Raw genomic sequence first — 21340 nt, 5'->3', positions numbered from 1 at the left:
GGTCTCCACTGTGGCTGCCCAATATACTGGGTCTCCACTGTGGCTACCCAATGTACTGGGTCTCTTCCGTGGCTGCCCAATATACTGGGTCTCCACTGTGGCTGCCCAATTTACTGGGTCTCCACTGTGGCTGCCCAATTTACTGGGTCTCCACTGTGGCTGCCCAATTTACTGGGTCTCCACTGTGGCTGCCTAATATACTGGGTCTCCACTGTGGCTGCCCAATATACTGGGTCTCCACTGTGGCTGCCCAATGTACTGGGTCTCCACTGTGGCTGCCCAATATACTGGGTCTCCACTGTGGCTGCCCAATTTACTGGGTCTCCACTGTGGCTGCCCAATATACTGGGTCTCCACTGTGGCTGCCCAATTTACTGGGTCTCCACTGTGGCTGCCTAGGGAGGGATGCTTTCTTATTATTTTGGGTCCTGATGAAATTATGTCATTGTAAAATAAAGGGAAAACTGCGATCCTTGACGACTGCCCTACTTTTCAAGTTATTTTGGACTTTAACATTGTTACGGGCCATGATATTTCAGGCCATGGTAGTTTCTACTTTGTGTGTTCTTTGTCTGAATCTGTCTGCCAATGGATGGGGACATGTTGTACGTTCTTGCTCGATGACAGGCAGCAGGGCAGGGACACTGACATAAAATGTGCCACTCCCAGTGGTGGGGTGAAGGTCACATGTTCAGGAGGAGAGAAGAGCAGTTCCTAGCATCATGCCCCATGGGCAGTCTGACTGACTGCCATAATTGCAGTATATGTGGGAGAGATGCATGCCTCAATTGGTAAAATCTTGCCCAAAGTAATGATTGACACATTTGATTGCTCACTTGCCTACAGCATGTTTCTGTTACATCAAACCCTTATTGTTTTTAGGTGTGTGTGTGTGTGTGTGTGTGTGTGTGTGTGTGTGTGTGTGTGTGTGTGTGTGTTGCACAATCTAAGCAGTAGGCGGTAATGTTTGGTTACTTACTACCTGCATAAGAGGTGTAGTTGTGTCCAATTTTTTAAAGACATCTACTGAGGCAGTAGGAGTAGGCAACCTGTTGAATGCCACCCCAAGTAAGGCTAGTGTCTGTCTATCAGCCATGTCGTAGTATGCGCACTGACTTTAACCCTCCCCCTTAACAAAGTCAAATTACCATTGGCTTTCATGTCACAGCGTCACTGAGAAAGCCTGGCGCTGAGATAGAGCTCAATTTTGGGACTGTCTATCCACACGCAAACCAACATACCGCGCTTGTCTTGATTACAGCTGCGGTGTATTACCAGTTCCTTCATATTTGAATGATTCATCTTTCTATTTCTTGTCAGTCAACGTCTATTTCTGAGGGTCACAGAATTCACCTGGGCATGTTTTTGTGCTGAGAAGTTTGCTGTTCTATTACAACATATTTTTCTCTTAATTTATCTTCCTCTGTATTTTTTGTGATGAAATTAACTTGAACGTATAGAACAGCAAATATAACTTCTGTCAAGGAAATATATTTATCACCTCTCTCCAAACGGACTGCGAAGCAATGATGAACAAGAACGGGATGGTGACAAAAATTCACACGAGAATTAGGACCGATCCTTTCACGAGCAATTATGAGTTGCTTGGCAGAGAATTGGGCAGGTAAGTCGCTTGAAATGTTTAATAGTGTACCCTGTCCAGATCATGAAATGTTTAAAATGTTACCCTGTCCAGATCATGAAATGATGCGCTACAATAGGTGTCAATGCGTGCTGCAGTGCGAAGTAAACACGGTGAGGCAGGGGTAAACACACTGTTCAGTCTTTAAAGTGAGAGATTACAAATTGGAAATGTTTGTATTTTTCTCTGCACGTGCAAACGGGAATACGTAAACATTTCACGGTGTTGGCCCAATCCGGATGAGTGGCGCTGACACTGCCATGAAGACTCTCGATCTGCGCCCATGAAATTGTTTTGTGTAGTTGGCATTTTGTTTTTTTGTAAGGGAAATCTGTGGGATTTATTCTTTGAGGCCTAATATTTCTGGAATTTGATTTAAGTATAACCAGCCTTGTCTCATAGACTATACGTAATATAGTAAACGCACATCCGGAATACTTAAATATAGTGTATGTTACTTTTGGTATGGTTACTTATGGCAAAAAAATTGGTTTGTTGGCCAGGTGTATAACGCGAACATCTAGCATGCGTGTTGGATTCTCATCATGGACAATTTTAGCAACTTTGAAACAACTTACTACTTTTTGCTACTTTGCAACTACTTAGCATGTTACGTAGTGGCGTAAAGTACTGAAGTACTATATCTGTTTTTTTGGTTGTATCTGTACTTTACTATTGATAGTTTTTCACTACTTTTATATTCCTATAGAAAATGATGTACTTTTTACTCCATACATTTTACCTGACACACAGAATTACTCATTACATTTGAATGCTTAGCAGAACAGAAACATTGTAAAATTCACACTCTTATCATGAGGTCATACCTACTGCCTCTGATCTGGTGGACTCACTAAACACATGCTTCATTTGTAAATTATGTTGGAGTGTGCCCTGGCTATCCCCTAATAAAAAATGTAATTGTGCCATCTGGTTTGCTTAATATTAGGAATTTGAAATGATGTATACTTTTACCTTTTGATACTTAAGTATTTCATTTTAAATATACTTTCAGACTTACTCAAGTAGTATTTTACTGGGTGACTTTTACTTGAGTCATTTTCTATTAAGGTATCTTTACTTTTACTCAAGTATGACAAGTGGGTACCTTTTCCACCATTGATGCTTAACCCGAACTCCTGGCCTAGCGAACGTTAGCAGCTAGCTAGCGAACGTTAGCACGTTAGCAGCTAGCTAGCGAACGTTAGCACGTTAGCAGCTAGCTAGCGAACGTTAGCACGTTAGCAGCTAGCTAGCGAACGTTAGCACGTTAGCAGCTAGCTAGCGAACGTTAGCACGTTAGCAGCTAGCTAGCGAACGTTAGCACGTTAGCAGCTAGCGAACGTTAGCAGCTAGCGAACGTTAGCAGCTAGCGAACGTTAGCAGCTAGCTAACGTTAGCAGCTAGCGAACGTTAGCAGCAGCAAATTGGAATTCGTAACATATCAAGCTTTTTGCAAATTCGTAACATAAATAACATGAATGAATTGCAATTTGTAATATATCATACTAAATGAATGATGGACAGCCACAAATGAATACATACCCTATGAAATGTGTCATACTAAATGGAGTGTTCGGATGACACCAACGCAGGCGCATATTTTCAGTCGCAATAAAGAGCATCATAATTATGTCTCTCTTGTAGTCTGAGAGCTGGTTTGTTTTGGTATGTAGGCTACATGTTTTTCATGGCTGATTTTCCATGAGTAAGGACTTGAGATGATAAATGTGATGCTAAATCAACCTTGTTTTTCTGTGTGCTGTTTTATTTTGGTGGATGGTATGTTGAATGTTACTTAATTCTACAACGAGACCATTTTTATGCTCATGATACACATACAGTATCAACACTAGCACAAAAAAAATGTCCTCCATTTGTAATTTATCCCTAGCCTCAATCAATGGCTTGTGAGACTTCTTTGATTCTCCTTCAATTGTGCCACATTCTGTCCCCTGTAAACTGAATTGAGATAATAATTTTACCCTATATCCCCATCTCTCCCCTCTTTAACTGTTACTGCTGTGGGGGCCCTCGGTAGAAAGGTGAATATGCAATGCATTTTACCAGACCCAGTATTATTAGCATGAAATATGCTCTGACCTACATGTACCATCACTGGTCTCAGTAGCTCCCTATCTCTATATCTCCACCATCCAAGGAATCTCTGGCACACACACAAGCTATTAACACAGGAAGAGATGTTTGCTATTATTCTGTTTGTTCCAGAATCCAGACCATGCCTACAGCCTCACCCATGGCTGTTTGTTTGGGATTGTTACAGTGGGCTAATTCCCTGGCAATCAGCCCTGTTTTGTCCTGGAGGTCAGGGTGGGGGATAACGTGCAATTACCATCAGTCTCCCTCCGCCCTGCTCCGGCCCCCTGTTGTTCTCCACAGATCAGCGAGTGTGACCTACAATGCATTTGAACCCAGAAACTAAAATGTGTGCATTCCAAGGTAGTTGAATTGGGGGGGATTTTAAACTCCTGTTAAAAAGCCAGTAGCCAGGCTACTACTTCCCTAGGGCCAAAGTGTTTTAGTTCTAACCTGTTGACTAGGATTATTAACTCATCTGGACTTGGGTCATCGCATCGTTTCTGTCTCAGGTGATATTGTACCAATACCCCATGCAACCGTCCTTTATAACTTAGGGAGTGGGAGACAGGGAGGTGTTACATGTTTCTCTCTTTTCTGGATAGTATGCAGTCGGGTGCTAAATAAAGACTCATTCCCTTTGGCAGTTGTTAGCAGCCAGATTTCCCTGTCTGACACCATGGGACATCCTGGGCCAGCAGCCAGGACCTGGGGGGAGCTGTTTGAGCTCCGAGCGAGCCCAGCGTCCTCTCAGCACTTCTTCCGCCCCCATCTCTCTCTCCTCCTCATCCTCCTCTCATTAACCCTCCTCGCCCCACAACATCCTGATCTGGCCTCATAAATCCCATTAAGTGCAGGAATGTGAGCTGTGTTGGATGCCAGGAGAGCAGCTTGTCAAGATTTAGATGGCCAGTAGAAGAGGAGGGATGGATCCCCCCCTTCTCTCTCTTCTTCACTATGTTTGAGACATTGTGGCCCCTGGTAAACCTGCAGTAACACCTTTGAAGGCTTCTGAAATCTGCCCCTGATTGCTTCCCTTCAATGACCCCCTCCCTCTCTGTAAATATACTCACACAAAAATCAGGCATTTAGATAACGTAGAAGAGTTATGACTTTGAGAACAAGTTACAAGAGTTCACATGAAAGATATTGACTTTGAATTAGTTGGAACCGATCCCTGTTTCTAGGTCAAATGGGTGTCCTCTGATATTTACTTAGCCTAGATTTTCACTATCTTCACTATGGTTTAGAAGGACAGCAAAGGGGTTGTCAACAAAAATGTGTAGGTTTTTGTGTCGTCTGAGAGGAGTTTATGAAGAGGAACCCAGCCTGTACTGTGTGAGGCAGCTAAAGGCGATCAGCTGTCTGTGTTTCTCAAAAGGGGAGTGACTCATGTCTGGGTCACTCCCCTTTTGAGAAACACAGACCCCACAGGAAAAACAGTTTCTCAGTTAAATTAGTGCCATCACTATGCATACTGAATGAAAACTTCCTTTTATGATCCCCTGTTGATTTGGGGAGTGACACACCACATACATGCAGACATGATGACGTGAAGCTGCATAATGCTAGATCTGCAAATCAGGTGTTGGTGTGTCTGCATAATTGCCTTTTCTGTGGGATTTGGGATTTTCACAAAATGTTAAAGACAAACTTCAAGTGGCAGACGTGATTTCTGTCTGAGTGTCTCTAAGGAGCAGCTTCCTGCTCAAGGAGAAGGCTGAAAGTCATGTATTCTGTCATGGGTCAGATATTTGAAGCATGTTGAATTTTATGTCTGTATCCACCTATAACCCCTGTGCTCTTGTCTCTGGTGTGTTACTACAGACAGTGTGTGAAAACAGCAGGGTAATGATGGCCTAGTTTAGCAACCTTTGACCTGTTGTCACCATCTTAAAAGGCCTCCTGTTGCTCCTCAGCATCGCCTGTGGTTTCTTTTAATGTCATCGGCAGTTCCCAGCACAGAGGTAGCTGCTCTGAACTTAGGGAATTGGCTAATTAAAGGAGAAAGGCTTTGACTTTGACTGGTTTGGGTCTTTTTGTTTGGAACAATGTGCCCTAGCAATCCTCACTAGGGCTGGGAACCAGTGAGAGTGAAGGGGAAGGAGGAACAGCCCACAGGGAATGGGCTTCTGCCAGCTAACATCCAGGAGGAATAGCAGGCTTAGGTTTACAGTACAGCCGGCCTGGAGGTAAGATGTAAGAAAATGACCAGCACCAAGTTTACACTCCCTCTCCATACAGACACTGCTTTTAATAGCAGAACTGTAGGGATGCCATTGTTTACCTGTGCAGTTTTTATGAATGGTTGCTTTTCACTGCCAGGCTCTCTGGCCAAAGACATTGACTCCAAAACAGTGTCTGTTGTATGTCAAGTAACATGGCAGAAACAGTTGTCAGTTGAACCAGGGAAGCGAGGGAAGGCCAAATGATTTGGTAAGTGAAGTTGCGGACTCAGTTTTTTCAGAGGTTAGGAGGACTCTGCTGTGGCCTCCTGGACCCACTTCTCCCTGAGTCCAGCCCCAGGGAAGTGGGTGGTCCTGGTCCTAGTGCAGGGGCTGCCATGTTTGCTGGTCAGCCTGCACAGGCCTTTGTGTGGCTGTCCGAGGAGATGTAGGGTCCTGCTTAAGGTCTGGGTGGAGGCGTTTGGGAATTCCATTTGTCCCCCGCTGCTGTCAGCTGTAAGAATGGGAAGTCTCCGTTATCACCCTGGGATAGTGTTTGTAGAAGGCTGGACACAGTGGGGTGATTCTACACATTGGATTTCCTGCCCACACCCGCAGCCTGACCCACAACACCTCTGATGAATCCATCAATGTATGCAGCAGTAAATGGAATGCTCAGATGGTATTCTAGAATTGTGGTTGTACGTTTTTTTCTTTTCTCTGGGGGTGGGGTTTGTGGACAGACAAGCCCAGCTGTTACACTCCTCTCTTTATGTTGACTTTTAAAGAGTGCTATTAGTCTTATCACCACTCAGGAGTGACAGTTGGGGCCCATCTCCTGCCTGTCAGGCCCTCCACCGAGGAGGAAGAGGAGAGAAGGAAATCTTACTACACTGATGAGGGAGCCTATCACTTGGTGCTCATCATCAGTCCTATATTGCATAACAATGGTTGATAACTCCATGTGTATCCCTCTGTTTTGTAATACCACTCAGTCCACCTCTTCATTTTCCTTGGTGGTCTTTCAGTGGCCTGTGCATCCTACCTATTGTAATCTGTTTCACTGCACTGCATTTATTTAATTTTTTGCTTTATTGGTTGTGTCATAATTGTTTGGAGCTCTCAGTGCTGTAATTGCTGTTTATCTCTCCCATGATTACTCCCTGCAGGTTCATGGCCAGAGTCAATCAGATTTACCCATAAAACATTGAAGACAACCAAATCGAATGTGTAAGCCTACTGTAAATGAAACTGTTAATTGTGTTTCTGATTATTCAACATCCATTTCCCCCACTCTTTATCTTTTCCCAGGGGAAAGTTCGCTGTGGTGAAGAAGTGCATTGAAAAGGCGACAGGGAAGGAGCACGCTGCCAAGTTCTTGAGGAAGCGTCGGAAGGGCGAGGACTGCCGCATGGACATCCTCAACGAGATCGCTGTTCTGGAGTCAGCCAAGGCTAACCCTTATGTGGTGGCGCTGCATGAGGTCTACGAGACCAACTCTGAGATCATCCTCATCCTCGAGTGGTGAGTAAACTCGTATGCATCAAAACGCAAAGACCATGGAAAAACGTGGTGTGCACAGTATGTGAGTGTGTGTTTGGATCTCTGCACCACCCTTAGCTCATGTCGCCAGTGATGGGAGAAAATGCTGGTGATCTAGAAGACCCTTTAAACACTCCGTACATGTTGATGCTCCACCACAATGCAGCACTGGCAGGAAAAATGGGATGAAATGATAAGGTTCCTAATGAGGGGGAAATGAAAACTCAAAAAGCATTCAGTCTCTGCAGGTTTTTCTCTTTCTGCGTAGTTTCGAGAGGTTTTGATGCGGTCGCCTGAGTAAAAATGTATTCTGCTCATATAAAACATGTGATTTTTTTAATGTCCTCTTTGTTTCAAAACCGCATGAGATCTTGCGTGGACAGGATGTTGAGTGACGCAAATGTCAGAGCGTTGAATTTCTTGAAAAATGGTAGATTACATCTCTCCAGTCTAACCCTCACACGTCAACTTCCTGTGTTTGCACTCTTACTGCTGAGGATGCAGCTGCGTGTCACTCAAGAGTTTCTCACCTTTAAAATCAGCTGCACGAACACGCACGCCAAACACACGCAGGCCTGCTTGAACCTTGTAACCTTATAAGGAAATGATAACTCCCCTGTGGTTGGTCGCTGTGCTCATAGCCACATCTCTCCGATTCTTGTTACCTTGCCTGACTATGATTGTGTCAGTGCTTCTATAAAGAGACGGACGAAGATGGACCAAATTACTCCATTGTGAAGATTCTTGAGAAAAAAGTATTTGTCACGTGATACATTTTAAGGAAAAACTAGCATCAGTCAAATTATTCCATCATGCTTCAAAGCATCCATTCCATCCAAACACAGGTGAACCAGTCAGCATCTGAGCTGCATCCATCTGATCAACAAAGCAGTGAGGTCAGGGTGGAAGGAAAGACTGTCTGGTCTGGTGTCATATCCTTTGACTACTATCTAGCGTATGTGTCATGGCTGTCCTCTGTGACCACTCTGGTCTCATTCTAATTAGGAGCCAGAGATGGTAACAAGCATTGTAATGATCCCCAAGCCCCATTACAAATAGACAACACCCCACCAACCAGTTCATCTAGAAGACCAAAAGACTGTGTCCCCTCCTGACCCTGGTGGGTGGTTTATGACCAGACATCTCCACCCATTCCCGTCCTAGACATAGAATTCTCCCGCAGAACAAAAGGTTCCCTATAGGGGGGGGAGGGGAGTGTGGTGGTATGTGCTTGGCCTTGAACCCCAGTTTGAAAGAGGAAGCAGAGCCACTATTTCCTGCCTGCAGGGGCAGGCACTGGTCCATAGCCTTGCACTAGCTGCCAGATAACTTTGCGCTTCCTTGTGCAGTCGTCCTTTGTCTGTCTGAAAGTTTTGGAGATTCTTCTAGGCCTATGTTCATCCAGATCCCAGTATAGGTTATGGTTCCTAGTGAAATCCCCTACTAACCTGGTAATCTGCAGCCATTGAGATGCTGTTGCAGCCTGTATAACTGTGAACTCTTTGCCTGTTAAAGGGCTCTCTGACCTCAGCGTGGGCTAGCTTTGCTGCAAACCAGAGAATAATGTTCCATTTCCTGTGGGTTTACATAGAAGCAGTTAGTAATGCTCCCAAAAGTAGAAAACACACACACACACACAAAGTAGCATGCGCATACACTCACACTCATACTCATTGGTCTGCACATAGCCACAACCACATCCCCACGCAACGTATGAGAAATGGGAGCGAGAAACAAACTTTTCCTCATCAGTAAGTCTAAACCCAGTCTGTGCGAGCACCACACATAATGACTAGTCTAACCGAAAATGCCACTTTAATGAGAAATGAACCTGCATCATCTCTGCCTAGAACGCATTCTGACGGTTGAATCATAATGGTGTTCTGTACTAGGGGCACAGTCCATGGCCTGCTTCTGATGGTGGTGAATAGTTGCACGAAATAAATGTCTTCAATGGTTCTCCAACAAACATATTAGATTGTCATCTGTGTGTTCCCAACTCTCTACATGCCTTGTCAAGGAAACCCATGATGTTACCAGAGATCAAACAACCCTCTAGGATGAGACCAAACATCTTACGTTTTTTTCATATTGACAAATACAGTATTGTGCAGGTGCATTTCTAGAGGTCTACATTTTATATGTGGGAAAATGAGATGAACCAAGTCACCCGACGTTTGTTTTTCAAGGTCAGTGTATGCACGGCGAAGGTTTGGTCCAACCCTCAGTCACTACATATTTGTTTATCTGGCAAACAATATGAGTTACACGTTTTGTGAATACTGTACTTAGCCGTTTCACCTCAGTCTTTGAAATCATGACACTGCAGTAAACTCTGAGGTAACTTCAGATAAGAGGAACTCAAAATCTTAACCAATTACAGGCAATCGGATAGTCTTGGGAATGGCAGTCGGGTCCACAGATTGCCCGGCCAATCATAACCCGAGAGCAGCTTTAAAGCTTTACAGGGTATGTTGATGAAAATGTAGTACTTTGACTCACTCAAGCTTGATCTTTCAGCGCTGACAGAATCATTCCTGAGGTTATTTTTTCTAGAACAGTTTTTCAGCCCCTCTGTAATTGGGAAAGAGGATGTTTTTTTTCTTTCTCTCCCTCTGTCCTCTTAATTCTGCTTTCATCCTCAAGTGTAACTGTATCTGATGTTTTTGTGGGTTTTGAAACATCTTACGTAATGCAAATTGAAACCCTCACCTCCAGTCCATGTCAGCCATTTATCTTTGTCACTTCAAAATGTATGCAGTCCTCGGATAAGTAAATGGATTATATACTTTGACACACATCTCCACTGTCTGGCATGGACTGGCCTTCATTTAAAACTGCAATATATTCTTCAGGAAATCTTTTTAGGAACGAGTAAAAGTGTTTTTGAGGATGAGGGCTGTCTAATAAATTGTATTTCAATTTTCTAAATGGAAAAAGCTCCTTGAACAACTGTTTGTACGGAGTTCTCTTCGTTCTAGTAAAGGTTTGACACATCAAGTCTCCTGTAATGGAGGATGAGTGTTGTCACAGCATAGTCTCATCTAAATGATGACAACTCTGCAACCAGAGTCTATGTACTGTGCTGAGTACACAATGCAGTCAACACACAGGCACTGTGAGAAGTGATCAGTAGTAGGCTTTGAGGTTTGGTAGCTGGCCAGCAAGAGTAAAATGCCTATTCCTGGAGATCTTAAGCCCAGACTAACCAAGTTGGCTTGTGAGAATGCAGCCAATATTGTGAAGCACATACGTAAATACACACTCTGTCCCACATCCTCTCATTGGGAAGTCATGGCTCGTCGGTCTTCAGCTCATTCTCAAGTAGCTCTTTGCCCGCCCTCCGCCCAACCCTAATGTTCTGCGGGTGACGGCTACTGTGAATCTCTTTGATGGGACTCTGCACAGTTATTCTGTCTTAAGTGGATGGGAAACCATTCCATGTCATCTGTCTGCTGACTGACAGTGGGGAGACTGATCCACTGAGGCATAGAGGGAGAAATGAGACCATACAAACACGATGGCAGGAGATGTATCAGATCTTTCCATAGTGCTTGGAGAGTATGTCCTCAGTCCATTTAGTTTCTACAGGATGGCTCTTGTTAGTACTAAAAGCCTTGTCTCCTCCTAGATGAGAGTTTATTGAAGTATTTTGGAGGGTATTTTTGTTTTCGCCTTTTGGTAAATAGTTAAAACTGGGAAAGGAAGGGGTGGGATAATTTAGACATATTTGAGTCAATTGCATTAAATTGAGACCCAGCACATGGAACAGACAAATGATGAGTGGCACAATCTCTTTTTTTAATGTTTTTTTTTTTTAAATCATGCAGTTGTCAGCAAGCATAAATCAAAGCCATGCTTCCAACGACACACTGATGTCTCATTTCCTCTATCCTAAAACTGGTCAACTAGGACTGCTATGCATATTTGGTATACATGTGTACTGTAGGGACTTTGGTCCCCTTTCTTCTTTTAGTAGTCTTCCACCAACACTTTTTTTTTTTTTTTTTTTTTGGGGGGTCAAAAGAGACAGCCAGCATTAAATGTGTGGAGCCCCAAGCGAAAGGGGATTTATATGGTGCAATGATGGATATCCATAAAAACACAATCTCATATTTTCACAGCTGAGGACAGTAAAGGTAGGGATGCAACAGTGCGGGGCTACCCAGGGATTAGATGGTGTGGTTATGTAACAGTTATGCCCGGGCCATGGTCACAGATAAAAAGCATGTGTGCTGACTAAATCCCCCACACATGGCTGTGCTATTTGGCAAGCGTCCTCTCTCCAGGCTTTTCATCTGGAGAAACATCCAACATAAATCTGCCATGTCCCGGACGGCATTGCTTACCATTGTTACACAAGCATGACAAGAATTGACAAACCAGGCATTTGCCTTAACAAAAATGAGATGTCAGCATTTTAATTAGTTAATTGGCCTTTCTATTTTCTAAGTGGATCCCAAAAAATAGGACAACAACCCCCCTCAGTGTGCTGTCACTGTCTCAAGTCTTAGGTAACTCTTTATTACACGACCGGGATCTCTAGTTCGATAGATTTGAAATTCTTTCCCCTTCGTTTTTTGTTTTTGACTTAACTGATCTGGAATGTGTAACTCTGGAAAGCCTTATCCGGGGCTGGCACTGACTGATATGGGTCCTCGTATCTCGAGTCAAAGCTGAGGTCAGGGAGGCACCATTTTTCTTCTGATTTCCGTGTGGGAACGTCGGAGTGCCACAGACCGGAGTCACATGCTTTGTGTGTGGATGTGGAGCACGGACCCTGTTCCCAAGCCCAAAGTACAATAACCACAGGGCCAGTTGTGTAACACTTCACTGTGTATGTGATAACGGGATAGGGGTGGGATTGGCATTTTCGCCATGTTTGAGTTGATAGTTGTACAAATGCAGTGATTTACAGTGTAAGGGTGTAGACTTCATGAGTGTAAATGCTCAGTAAAAACTACAGATATGATACACATGTACTGTTTGTTGTTCATCACATCACTATGGGTCTATTTTGATCCTCCTTCGCCTCTGTGTTTTCCAGTGCTGCCGGTGGCGAGATCTTCAACCAGTGTGTTGCGGAGAACGACGAGGCCTTCACAGAGAAGGATGTGATCAGGTTGGCCAGACAGATCCTCACCGGCGTGGCCTGTCTGCACAGCAACAATGTGGTCCACTTGGACCTGAAGGTCAGTAGAAAGCTCTTCTTGGAACCCAAAACCAAATCCGCTACTAGTTACGGCTGTCAAAGCGAGACTAGTAAAAAAAACAGGACACCCCTGGAATGGGCGACTGTTTCTCAACTGCCATATTTCTCCCCTTCAGCAATGAGAACCCCTTAATGTGGCAGAGCAGTAACTCTTCCTGTATTCTAGCAAATAAAGACGCCCATCCAAGTTACTCTGTTAGCTTTTAACGAGTGACCACTGTTTATGTGAATGCTGCGTAGTTTTTGTCCTGTAGTTCCTGCTCTTACATATGAACCCTGTCAGGGTCTGGTTTCTCTCTAGAAGTTATTTTGTAAATACTGCAGGGTTGTGTAACAGAAGACACAGAACAAAAGCTGGAAGTCTTATAGGTCTGTTTTATGATGTCAAAAACATTTGTATTGTTGATAATGATGAATAAAAAACTGTTTTGGAACATGTTAGAACTTGGCAGGCAGGTTATATATGAAGATGGACTCCTCTGATCCTGGGGGTTTATGAGCAGGGTTTTTGGGTGAGGGGGACTGAACCGACTGTCCTCAGACTAGATTTGATTGGCTCCCCATTTTCCTTTTCTCCTCCCCCAGTGATAGACAGTATTAAATCTATTCCTGGTGAAATGTCACAGGCTTGCTGTCTCTGGCTCTGGTCTGTCTCTCTTGGTCCTTCATTTATCCTAGATTTTTCTATTTTATTTGACCTTTTATTTAACTAGGCAAGTCAGTTAAAAACAAGTTCTTATTTACAATGATGGCCTACCCCATCAAACCCTCCCCTTACCCGGACGACGCTGGGCCAATTGTGCGCCACCCTATGGGATTCCCGATCACGGCTGGTTGTGATACAGCCCGGGATCGAACCTGGGTGTGTAATGACAGCTCTAGCGATGCAGTGCCTTAGACCGCTGTGCCACTTGGTCCCCCAAGATGTCCTGGCCAAAGGCCCCAGGCCAGGAATCTAGCCAGTATGACCCAGAGGTTAAGCATTGTATATGATATAGGAGCCATCTAATGTGATAGGCCCTCCAAGACATCCCACCTTTCCTAGGAATCCTCTAATAGGCTAAGGGGATGAACCTGGTTTAGGGATATTGAATCTCTCTGAGGCTGTACACTCTGTGGGTTTGGCTTATTCATGTAGAGGTAGATTAGAGTCTTTAGTGGAAGGCCTTGAGGCTCAATGACTACTCAACTGATTAACTATCTATCAAGCATGGTATGTGACCTCTGACTGTAAATTCACTTACCACGCACTCTTTGGATTTGGTCTAATCTGTCTATCTCGGTCTCGCCCCTCAGCCCCAGAACATCCTGCTGACCAGTGCCATCCCACTGGGTGATATCCGTATCGTGGACTTTGGCCTGTCCAGAAGCATGGACAGTGTGACAGAAGTCCGAGAGATCCTGGGCACCCCAGAGTATGTGGGTGAGTCCTGCCTCCTGGCTTCTGCAGTCGGATTATATCAATAAGGAAGATAGATAAGCAATTCTAAACTTCAGTACTGTAAAATGTTTATTAGGACTAATTTGCGTTGTCTATGCTATTCCAGCTCCAGAGATCCTGAACTATGAACCCATCAGCATAGCGACAGACATGTGGTGAGTATGAGCTAAAGAGACCGTGTCAAGCAGATATCAGCTAGTGTCTTCAATACATCTTGGTTTTACCAGAAGCCATAAAATGTTGATCACCAGCCAGCTCCACAGTGGAAATCTGAGAAAAATACTTCCCCATGTCTTGTAGTCTGACACCTTTCCCTCCTCATCTCTCAGGTCCATAGGGGTCCTGACCTACGTCATGCTGACGGGCGAGTCTCCATTCCTGGGGGACAACAAGCAGGAGACCTTCCTGAACATCTCCCAGGTCAATGTGGACTACTCCCAGGATGCCTTCGAGGGCGTCTCCTCCCTCGCCATTGACTTCATCAAGACCCTGCTGCTCAAAAACCCCAGGTGAGGAACAGGATAGGTTCAAGACTCAACACTCAATCAGTTCAGTGCCACAGCCCGACAGATGTTCTCCCACATGTCCCATAGTGAGTTCAACACTGATTAACAGGTGAATGATGTCATTCATACTGCTGTTTGCAGCACATCCTCGTTAAGTCTCCCGATGCGCGGCAACGTATATTAATAATTTAATATAAGGATGATGGTCCTTGTTACGTTTCGACTATTAACACATTCTGTGTCGCCACTGTCCCTATTTGATCAAGTGTTCCAGCACAGAAGGGCTAGATACTGTATGCCACCATCATGTCTCAATGACAAACAGCAGTAGTCTATCGCTGTGATCCAGGGCCATAATCTTCACTCAATTTAATTGCTGCAGATTATCGGCAGTATAATTTCTTTTTTTTTTAAGTGGAAAAATTCCTGTGTGTCTGAGTAATCCCAAAAAGAGGAAAAGACTGGGATGAAAGTGGGCTTTGGTGGTTTTTCAAAAAGACTGTGTCAAGGAAAGAAGAGTGTCTGAGGGAATGGGAGGGACAGGAAGTTATATAACTGCCTATTTGTCACCTTTTTACCATTGGCTTTCCTTTACATATATTCACATTAGCTATTTCAGTTTTACTTTCAAAACTGATGAACAGAAGCTTTAAAGTCCTTGCTGCCTAGACATTGATGATTGATTGGAGATCTGACACGCATCCTCTCTCTGTGTCCACAGGAAGAGAGCCACTGCAGCGGAGTGCCTTAACCACCCCTGGCTGACTGGACCAGCTGACCTCTACACCCAGCTCCACGCCAGCTCTCTACCCTCATTGGACGAGCCTGAGACCAGCCAATCAGAGTCTGAGCCTGAGAGCCCGGCACCCTCCCCAGAGCTGGAGAGCATGGGTTCGTACCTGATATGCCCCGGTCAGGTAGACCTGAAGACAGGCCGCAATGCCTTTTCCTTCACTTCTGAGCCCTTCCCCGCACTGCCAGAGATCCAACAGGAGCTCATCTGCTGAGGAAGGGCTCCACTAGACACTGTGTGTAGTGACTGACTGGACTGCTGTCACAGAATGGACACTGTCTGGAAGCCAGTGAGACCTGGTCTGGTCCGATGCAGGGCCTTCAGCTCTGTTAGACTCTGTATGTGTGCTGCTGCTACTGCTGCAATGGATGTGATATCTGTCTGAGCTCAGCTGACCGTGTGCAGTAAATCCATGTGTGTTTGATGCATGTTACCCTGTGCTGATAGTGTGCTGATGCGTGGCATCTGGTAATGAGCCACACTGACACACTTTAATGCATGTGTAGCGAGGGTACTGTAACTGTATGAGTGCTGTGAATGGAAGGAGTGGGCCAGTTCTTTGTGCTCGGCTATGAAGACTAGAACAGTGGGACTGACTTCATCCATCACTTGGTCTGGTCTGCACTCTCAGTGAAGGAAGTCCTGCTTTGTCCCAGGCTGGGTTGATCCCTTGTTGGGTCTCACCTTGGCTGCCCTTCATGTTCCACTCCCTCACCGACCTTTGAACCAGGACTTCGCCTCTCCTTTGTGAGGATGTAACTGCTGAGAGGAAATGACGTTGGCCAACAGGAAGTTGGAACCACTTTGCTTTTTGTTGAGGTCAAACCTTATATGCCTTTCATGATGATGTTGATTATGAAGGATGCCAATGTGGTTAGACAGATGTCCCTAGATGAGATGCTGCCTACGCATCAAAGGAAAACTGACTGACTGTGTTAGGGGAGTGCCCTCACAGAAACCAGTCAGAAGGGTTAAATAGTCTTCTCTGATTTTGTTTGTGTTCATATGACCACTTCAGGCCTCCAAACATAGAAAGCCACCTCAATCACCACATCTAATTAAATCACATCCTTTGTTTAGTGTAAGGACAATCTTGGTGTTCAATTTAAAGCACTTTGTATTTTAAAAATGAACTACACAAATGATCAAAGTATTAACCAAAGTCTTGATGAAATGGCTCAAAAAGCACAGTTTAGTTGAATGATTAATTAAGACACAAATGTACATGGCCACTTCCCACCATCTGTTAATATATTTGCATCACCCGTTTCCACCAAGTGCCATATAGTTCACCTGCTGTTGATGTTTCTGTTTATTCTTGTGAGGTTTTTGTTGTTGCTATTGTTGCACAATTTCCATGTACTCATGTTTGAAATATCAGTTTGCCATATTGGATATGTCACAATATATTTCCCTTCAGGCTTTGTGAACAAATGTCTTTTTTGAAAGGAAGTGACTAGGATTCAATGATGTCATAATTTTGAATTGTGGCGTTTAATGACAGTTCAATGAATTGCAACCAATTGAAAGGCTTTGAAGAAAGCTCCTTTGGATATGTGGTGTTTGAGAGTGAAGAGAAATTACTCTTGAGGACTTCTCAAAAATTACTGAAGTGTGTATTGTTTGATAGTGTAAGAATAATCTGTAAAATATTTTAAGATTCATAATGTATGAACATTTTAATAATTATTGTATGCCTCTTTTTTTTTTTTTTTTTTTTAAATCTCGACTCTGTACTTGTGACTTTCATTCCTGGTTACTGCTCATGAATTTCAGGCAGGTTTGCACTTGTGTCCAGGTGGACGTTACATTGAAATTAATAAATGTTGATGGCATTCCTCGCAAAAATGTATCGAAGAACAATAAATGTACATTTTGTATTAAACTATTCATCTTGATGAATTTACTTCATTGTGTGGTCTGTTTAAGGCATGGAACAACCACTGCGTGTCTTGTTCCCTCAACCACAAAGCTTAAGTCTGGTCAGAATGCATTTCCTTGTACAAAGGACCGGGGAACCATTGAGACCCATTTTAACCTTATTCTCCTCTTGTGTGCTGAATATCAAGTCTCTCCACTTGAAAAACATTTCTCAAACTACAGTATCTTTAGTTTACATTGAAGACCATTTCCCAAGTGTCTGTCTTTCCTGTTTTTGGTCTTTTTGGGGAAACAAGTTAAATGTAGCAAGAACAACTGATGGGTTTCCAGAAATATCTAGCTACTCTTCACAGGAAATACCAGTGTCACTTAAAGGGACATGCTGCAACGCTTTCTTCACGTGTGTGTGTGTGTGTACACACACACACTGTTTAACCTTCTGCAAGTAAACAAGGGAGACAATGTCCCTGCATGGCAACATTCTGGATTCTTGCTTTAATGTGCTCTTCCACTCGGGCCGTGTTGAGCTCTGGACAGACTGAGACTGGTCCTGCCTGGAGTGACCGTTTCCCTTATCCTGCTCCTCAGACCTTTGGAATGCAAATGTTAGTAACTTTCCCTCTCACTTTATTCACCCGTGTTAATATAGCCTTTGTTTTCTCAGCAGGAGTGGCTCTGTTCTACACCATTGCTATTTTTTCACACCTACCAACCCCATACACACATTCACACCCTCGCACGCACACATTATGCAAACCATGACAGAGGTAATAGTCATAGCCTATGTTGCTGGGTTTCACACAGTTGCGGGAACATTGTGTCCTGATACCTGGAAGACAGCCATTGTGAGGATTTTAAAAATTAATTCAGGTGTAGTTATATCAAGACCAATGCCTTCACGGAAGAACTACAGCTCAAAACCACTGGACCAATATAGATGAATAAAGTCAAGCTTCCATAGACAAAGATAACCTGCTCTGGAGGAGAAGCAGATGCAAAGGCTTTGGCGTAGAGGTTTTCCTTTGGTTTATCAGTCCTGGCCATCTTATTCCACCATAGCAGGACATACATTGATTCAATGATCTGTTACAGCATCTAACTCATCTCCGTTGCCCTTCCCCTTCACATCTACAGCCATGATGTTAGTCGTACTCTGTGTGAACTGTTTTGCTGATGTACAAAACTAAATGTGGCCGCTCCGTTCGGGAAAATGTCAGACGTCTGAATTCTAAATCGTTCCTGCTAAAAGCAGCCAGCGAGCTTTTTGTTCCCTGGTAACCAAGCATCCTAAAAGAGCAGAAGTTGTCACAACCTTGATCCCTGAGTTGAACATGTAACGGAATCAGAAAAGCAGAACGTGGGGAAGAGGAGGAATCTTTTGTCTTCCCATATAGACACTGAACTCAACATCACCAGTTACAAAACCAAGACTGACCATGTTTGACAACAGGTTGGAATTAGAGATATGGGCCACTGGACCGGTGTTCATTTGAATTGTTTGAGCAAAGAGCAAATACTATGCAAATAGAATGTTGGACTTTGTTCCATAAGATCATATCGATATGACGTCTCGAGAGATCTTCCTTATGAGATTAGTGTGAAGGCTGTTCGTATGAAAGACCAAGCCAACACATGGCCTTACCATGCTCTATTTCAATACTTAAGGATATTTAGCAGCTGACACCATGAGAATAAAATGGCCCAGACTCTTCTCTTTTATACCCCTGCCTACTTCCTTATTTTTCTCTCACTATTCTCTTTTTTTTGTTTGTCTTTATCTGTCATGTTTCTCTGGTGCTCTTTCATCTTTCATTCACCCCGTTCTCTTCCATCTCTACATCTCTGTCAGTCTTTCATCTTTCCTTCACCCCGTTCTCTTCCATCTCTAGATCTCTGTCAGTCTTTCATCTTTCATTCACCCTGTTCTCTTCCATCTCCAGATCTCTCAGTCAGTCTTTCATCTTTCCTTCACCCCGTTCTCTTCCATCTCTAGATCTCTCAGTCAGTCTTTCATTCACCCTGTTCTCTTCCATCTCTAGATCTCTGTCAGTCTTTCATCTTTCATTCACCCTGTTCTCTTCCATCTCTAGATCTCTGTCAGTCTTTCATCTTTCATTCACCCTGTTCTCTTCCATCTCCAGATCTCTCAGTCAGTCTTTCATCTTTCATTCACCCCGTTCTCTTCCATCTCTAGATCTCTGTCAGTCTTTCATCTTTCCTTCATTCACCCGTTCTCTTCTATCTCCAGATCTCTCTTCCATCTCCAGATCTCTCAGTCAGTCTCATCTTTCATTCACCCCGTTTTCTTCCATCTCTAGATCTCTGTCAGTCTTTCATCTTTCATTCACCCCGTTCTCTTCCATCTCTAGATCTCTCAGTCAGTCTTTCATCTTTCATTCACCCCGTTCTCTTCCATCTCTAGATCTCTGTCAGTCTTTCATCTTTCATTCACCCCATTCTCTTCCATCTCTAGATCTCTCAGTCAGTCTTTCATCTTTCATTCACCCTGTTCTCTTCCATCTCTAGATCTCTGTCAGTCTTTCATCTTTCATTCACCCCGTTCTCTTCTATCTCCAGATCTCTGTCAGTCTTTCATCTTTCATTCACCCCGTTCTCTTCCATCTCTAGATCTCTCAGTCAGTCTTTCATCTTTCATTCACCCCGTTCTCTTCCATCTCTAGATCTCTGTCAGTCTTTCATCTTTCATCTTTCCATTCTAGATCTCCAGTCAGTCTTCCATCTCCAGATCTCTCAGTCAGTCTTTCATCTTTCATTCACCCCGTTCTCTTCCATCTCCAGATCTCTGTCAGTCTTTCATCTTTCATTCCCCGTTCTCTTCCATCTCTAGATCTCTGTCAGTCTTTCATCTTTCATTCACCCCGTTCTCTTCCATCTCTAGATCTCTGTCAGTCTTTCATCTTTCATTCACCCCGTTCTCTTCCATCTCCAGATCTCTCAGTCAGTCTTTCATCTTTCATTCACCCCGTTCTCTTCCATCTCTAGATCTCTGTCAGTCTTTCATTCACCCCGTTCTCTTCCATCTCTAGATCTCTGTCAGTCTTTCATCTTTCATTCACCCCGTTCTCTTCCATCTCTAGATCTCTGTCAGTCTTTCATCTTTCATTCACCCCGTTCTCTTCCATCTCCAGATCTCTCAGTCAGTCTTTCATCTTTCATTCACCCCGTTCTCTTCCATCTCTAGATCTCTGTCAGTCTTTCATCTTTCATTCACCCCGTTCTCTTCCATCTCTAGATCTCTCAGTCAGTCTTTCAGCTTTCCTAGAAGCCGCTCCCTCACACCTTACATAATGGGGAAATGATTTGATTCTTATGTTCCTGATTAAAGTTTCATTACGGTGTGATCATGTTGATGTCAGAATAGTCAAGGGGGGGGGTCACAAAAAAATCCCTGCTCGGGGCCTTGGAGGGGTTAGGAGGCTCGGCTGCCTTAGGATACTCCCTCTCCCCCCCTTTACGCTCTTCTCTCTCAGGACCTGCTCACCTTTTAAATATCAGAACTTGTATCAGTTTGACAAGCTTCGTATGTGAACAATTATTAAGGCATTGTTAATGGTACAGCAATTAGATTCCAGTGAACAAGCCTGTCAATCTATCAACCCCTCGTCACATCACAGGGCATTCCATTCCCCAGGCCGACAAATGATCCAACTGCGTTCCAAATGACTCTAGTTGCCCTCTAGTAGCTCAAGTGTAGCCTACAACATTGACAGTTCCTTGACATACCAATTAATCTGGTATGTGCCTGTTTGTCTGGCCCTCTCCAATTAGTTTACTTGTTGTGTTACATTCCAGCATTGACCTCAAGTATCTCATGTCATCAAGTGCAGTTCACAGGAGACTGAGAGAAGACTCAATGAGAAAAGACCCAGAGGTTCATATCTTTGTGTTTCATGGCCAGTAGTGTTTCCTATTGATAACAAGACCAACCATGGCACATGCAAATACTGTTCCTCTAATGTGTAGTGACGTTCTGCTTGTGTCCTCTGTAGATATCAACTAAGACAAAATAAAGAGAAAATTGCTTTCACAAGTTAAGTCAC

General features: G+C 43.8%; 1 protein-coding gene across 1 annotated transcript; it reads left to right on the top strand.

Moving 5' to 3' along the window:
* Positions 1-1153: 1153 nt before the first annotated feature.
* LOC115110286 (serine/threonine-protein kinase 17A-like) lies at positions 1154-17304 on the top strand. Its single transcript, XM_029635805.2, has 7 exons — positions 1154-1624; positions 7216-7428; positions 12494-12638; positions 13955-14081; positions 14206-14254; positions 14429-14608; positions 15327-17304. The coding sequence occupies exons 1-7, from the start codon at positions 1527-1529 to the stop codon at positions 15610-15612; spliced, it is 1098 nt and encodes a 365-aa protein (XP_029491665.1). The 5' UTR covers positions 1154-1526; the 3' UTR covers positions 15613-17304.
* The last annotated feature ends 4036 nt before the right edge of the window (positions 17305-21340 follow it).

Source organism: Oncorhynchus nerka, linkage group LG26 (genome assembly GCF_034236695.1).
Source record: "Oncorhynchus nerka isolate Pitt River linkage group LG26, Oner_Uvic_2.0, whole genome shotgun sequence".
In the NCBI taxonomy this organism is placed as follows: Eukaryota; Metazoa; Chordata; class Actinopteri; order Salmoniformes; family Salmonidae; genus Oncorhynchus; species Oncorhynchus nerka.
This window is presented reverse-complemented; position numbering and strand designations above follow the sequence as displayed.

Coding starts and splice junctions, on each gene's coding strand:
- LOC115110286 (XM_029635805.2), top strand. CDS start 1,527: ATGATGAACAAGAACGGGATGGTGACAAAAATTCACACGAGAATTAGG. Junction 14,082..14,205: donor GGGCACCCCAGAGTATGTGG/GTGAGTCCTGCC, acceptor ATGCTATTCCAG/CTCCAGAGATCCTGAACTAT. Junction 14,609..15,326: donor CTGCTGCTCAAAAACCCCAG/GTGAGGAACAGG, acceptor CTGTGTCCACAG/GAAGAGAGCCACTGCAGCGG.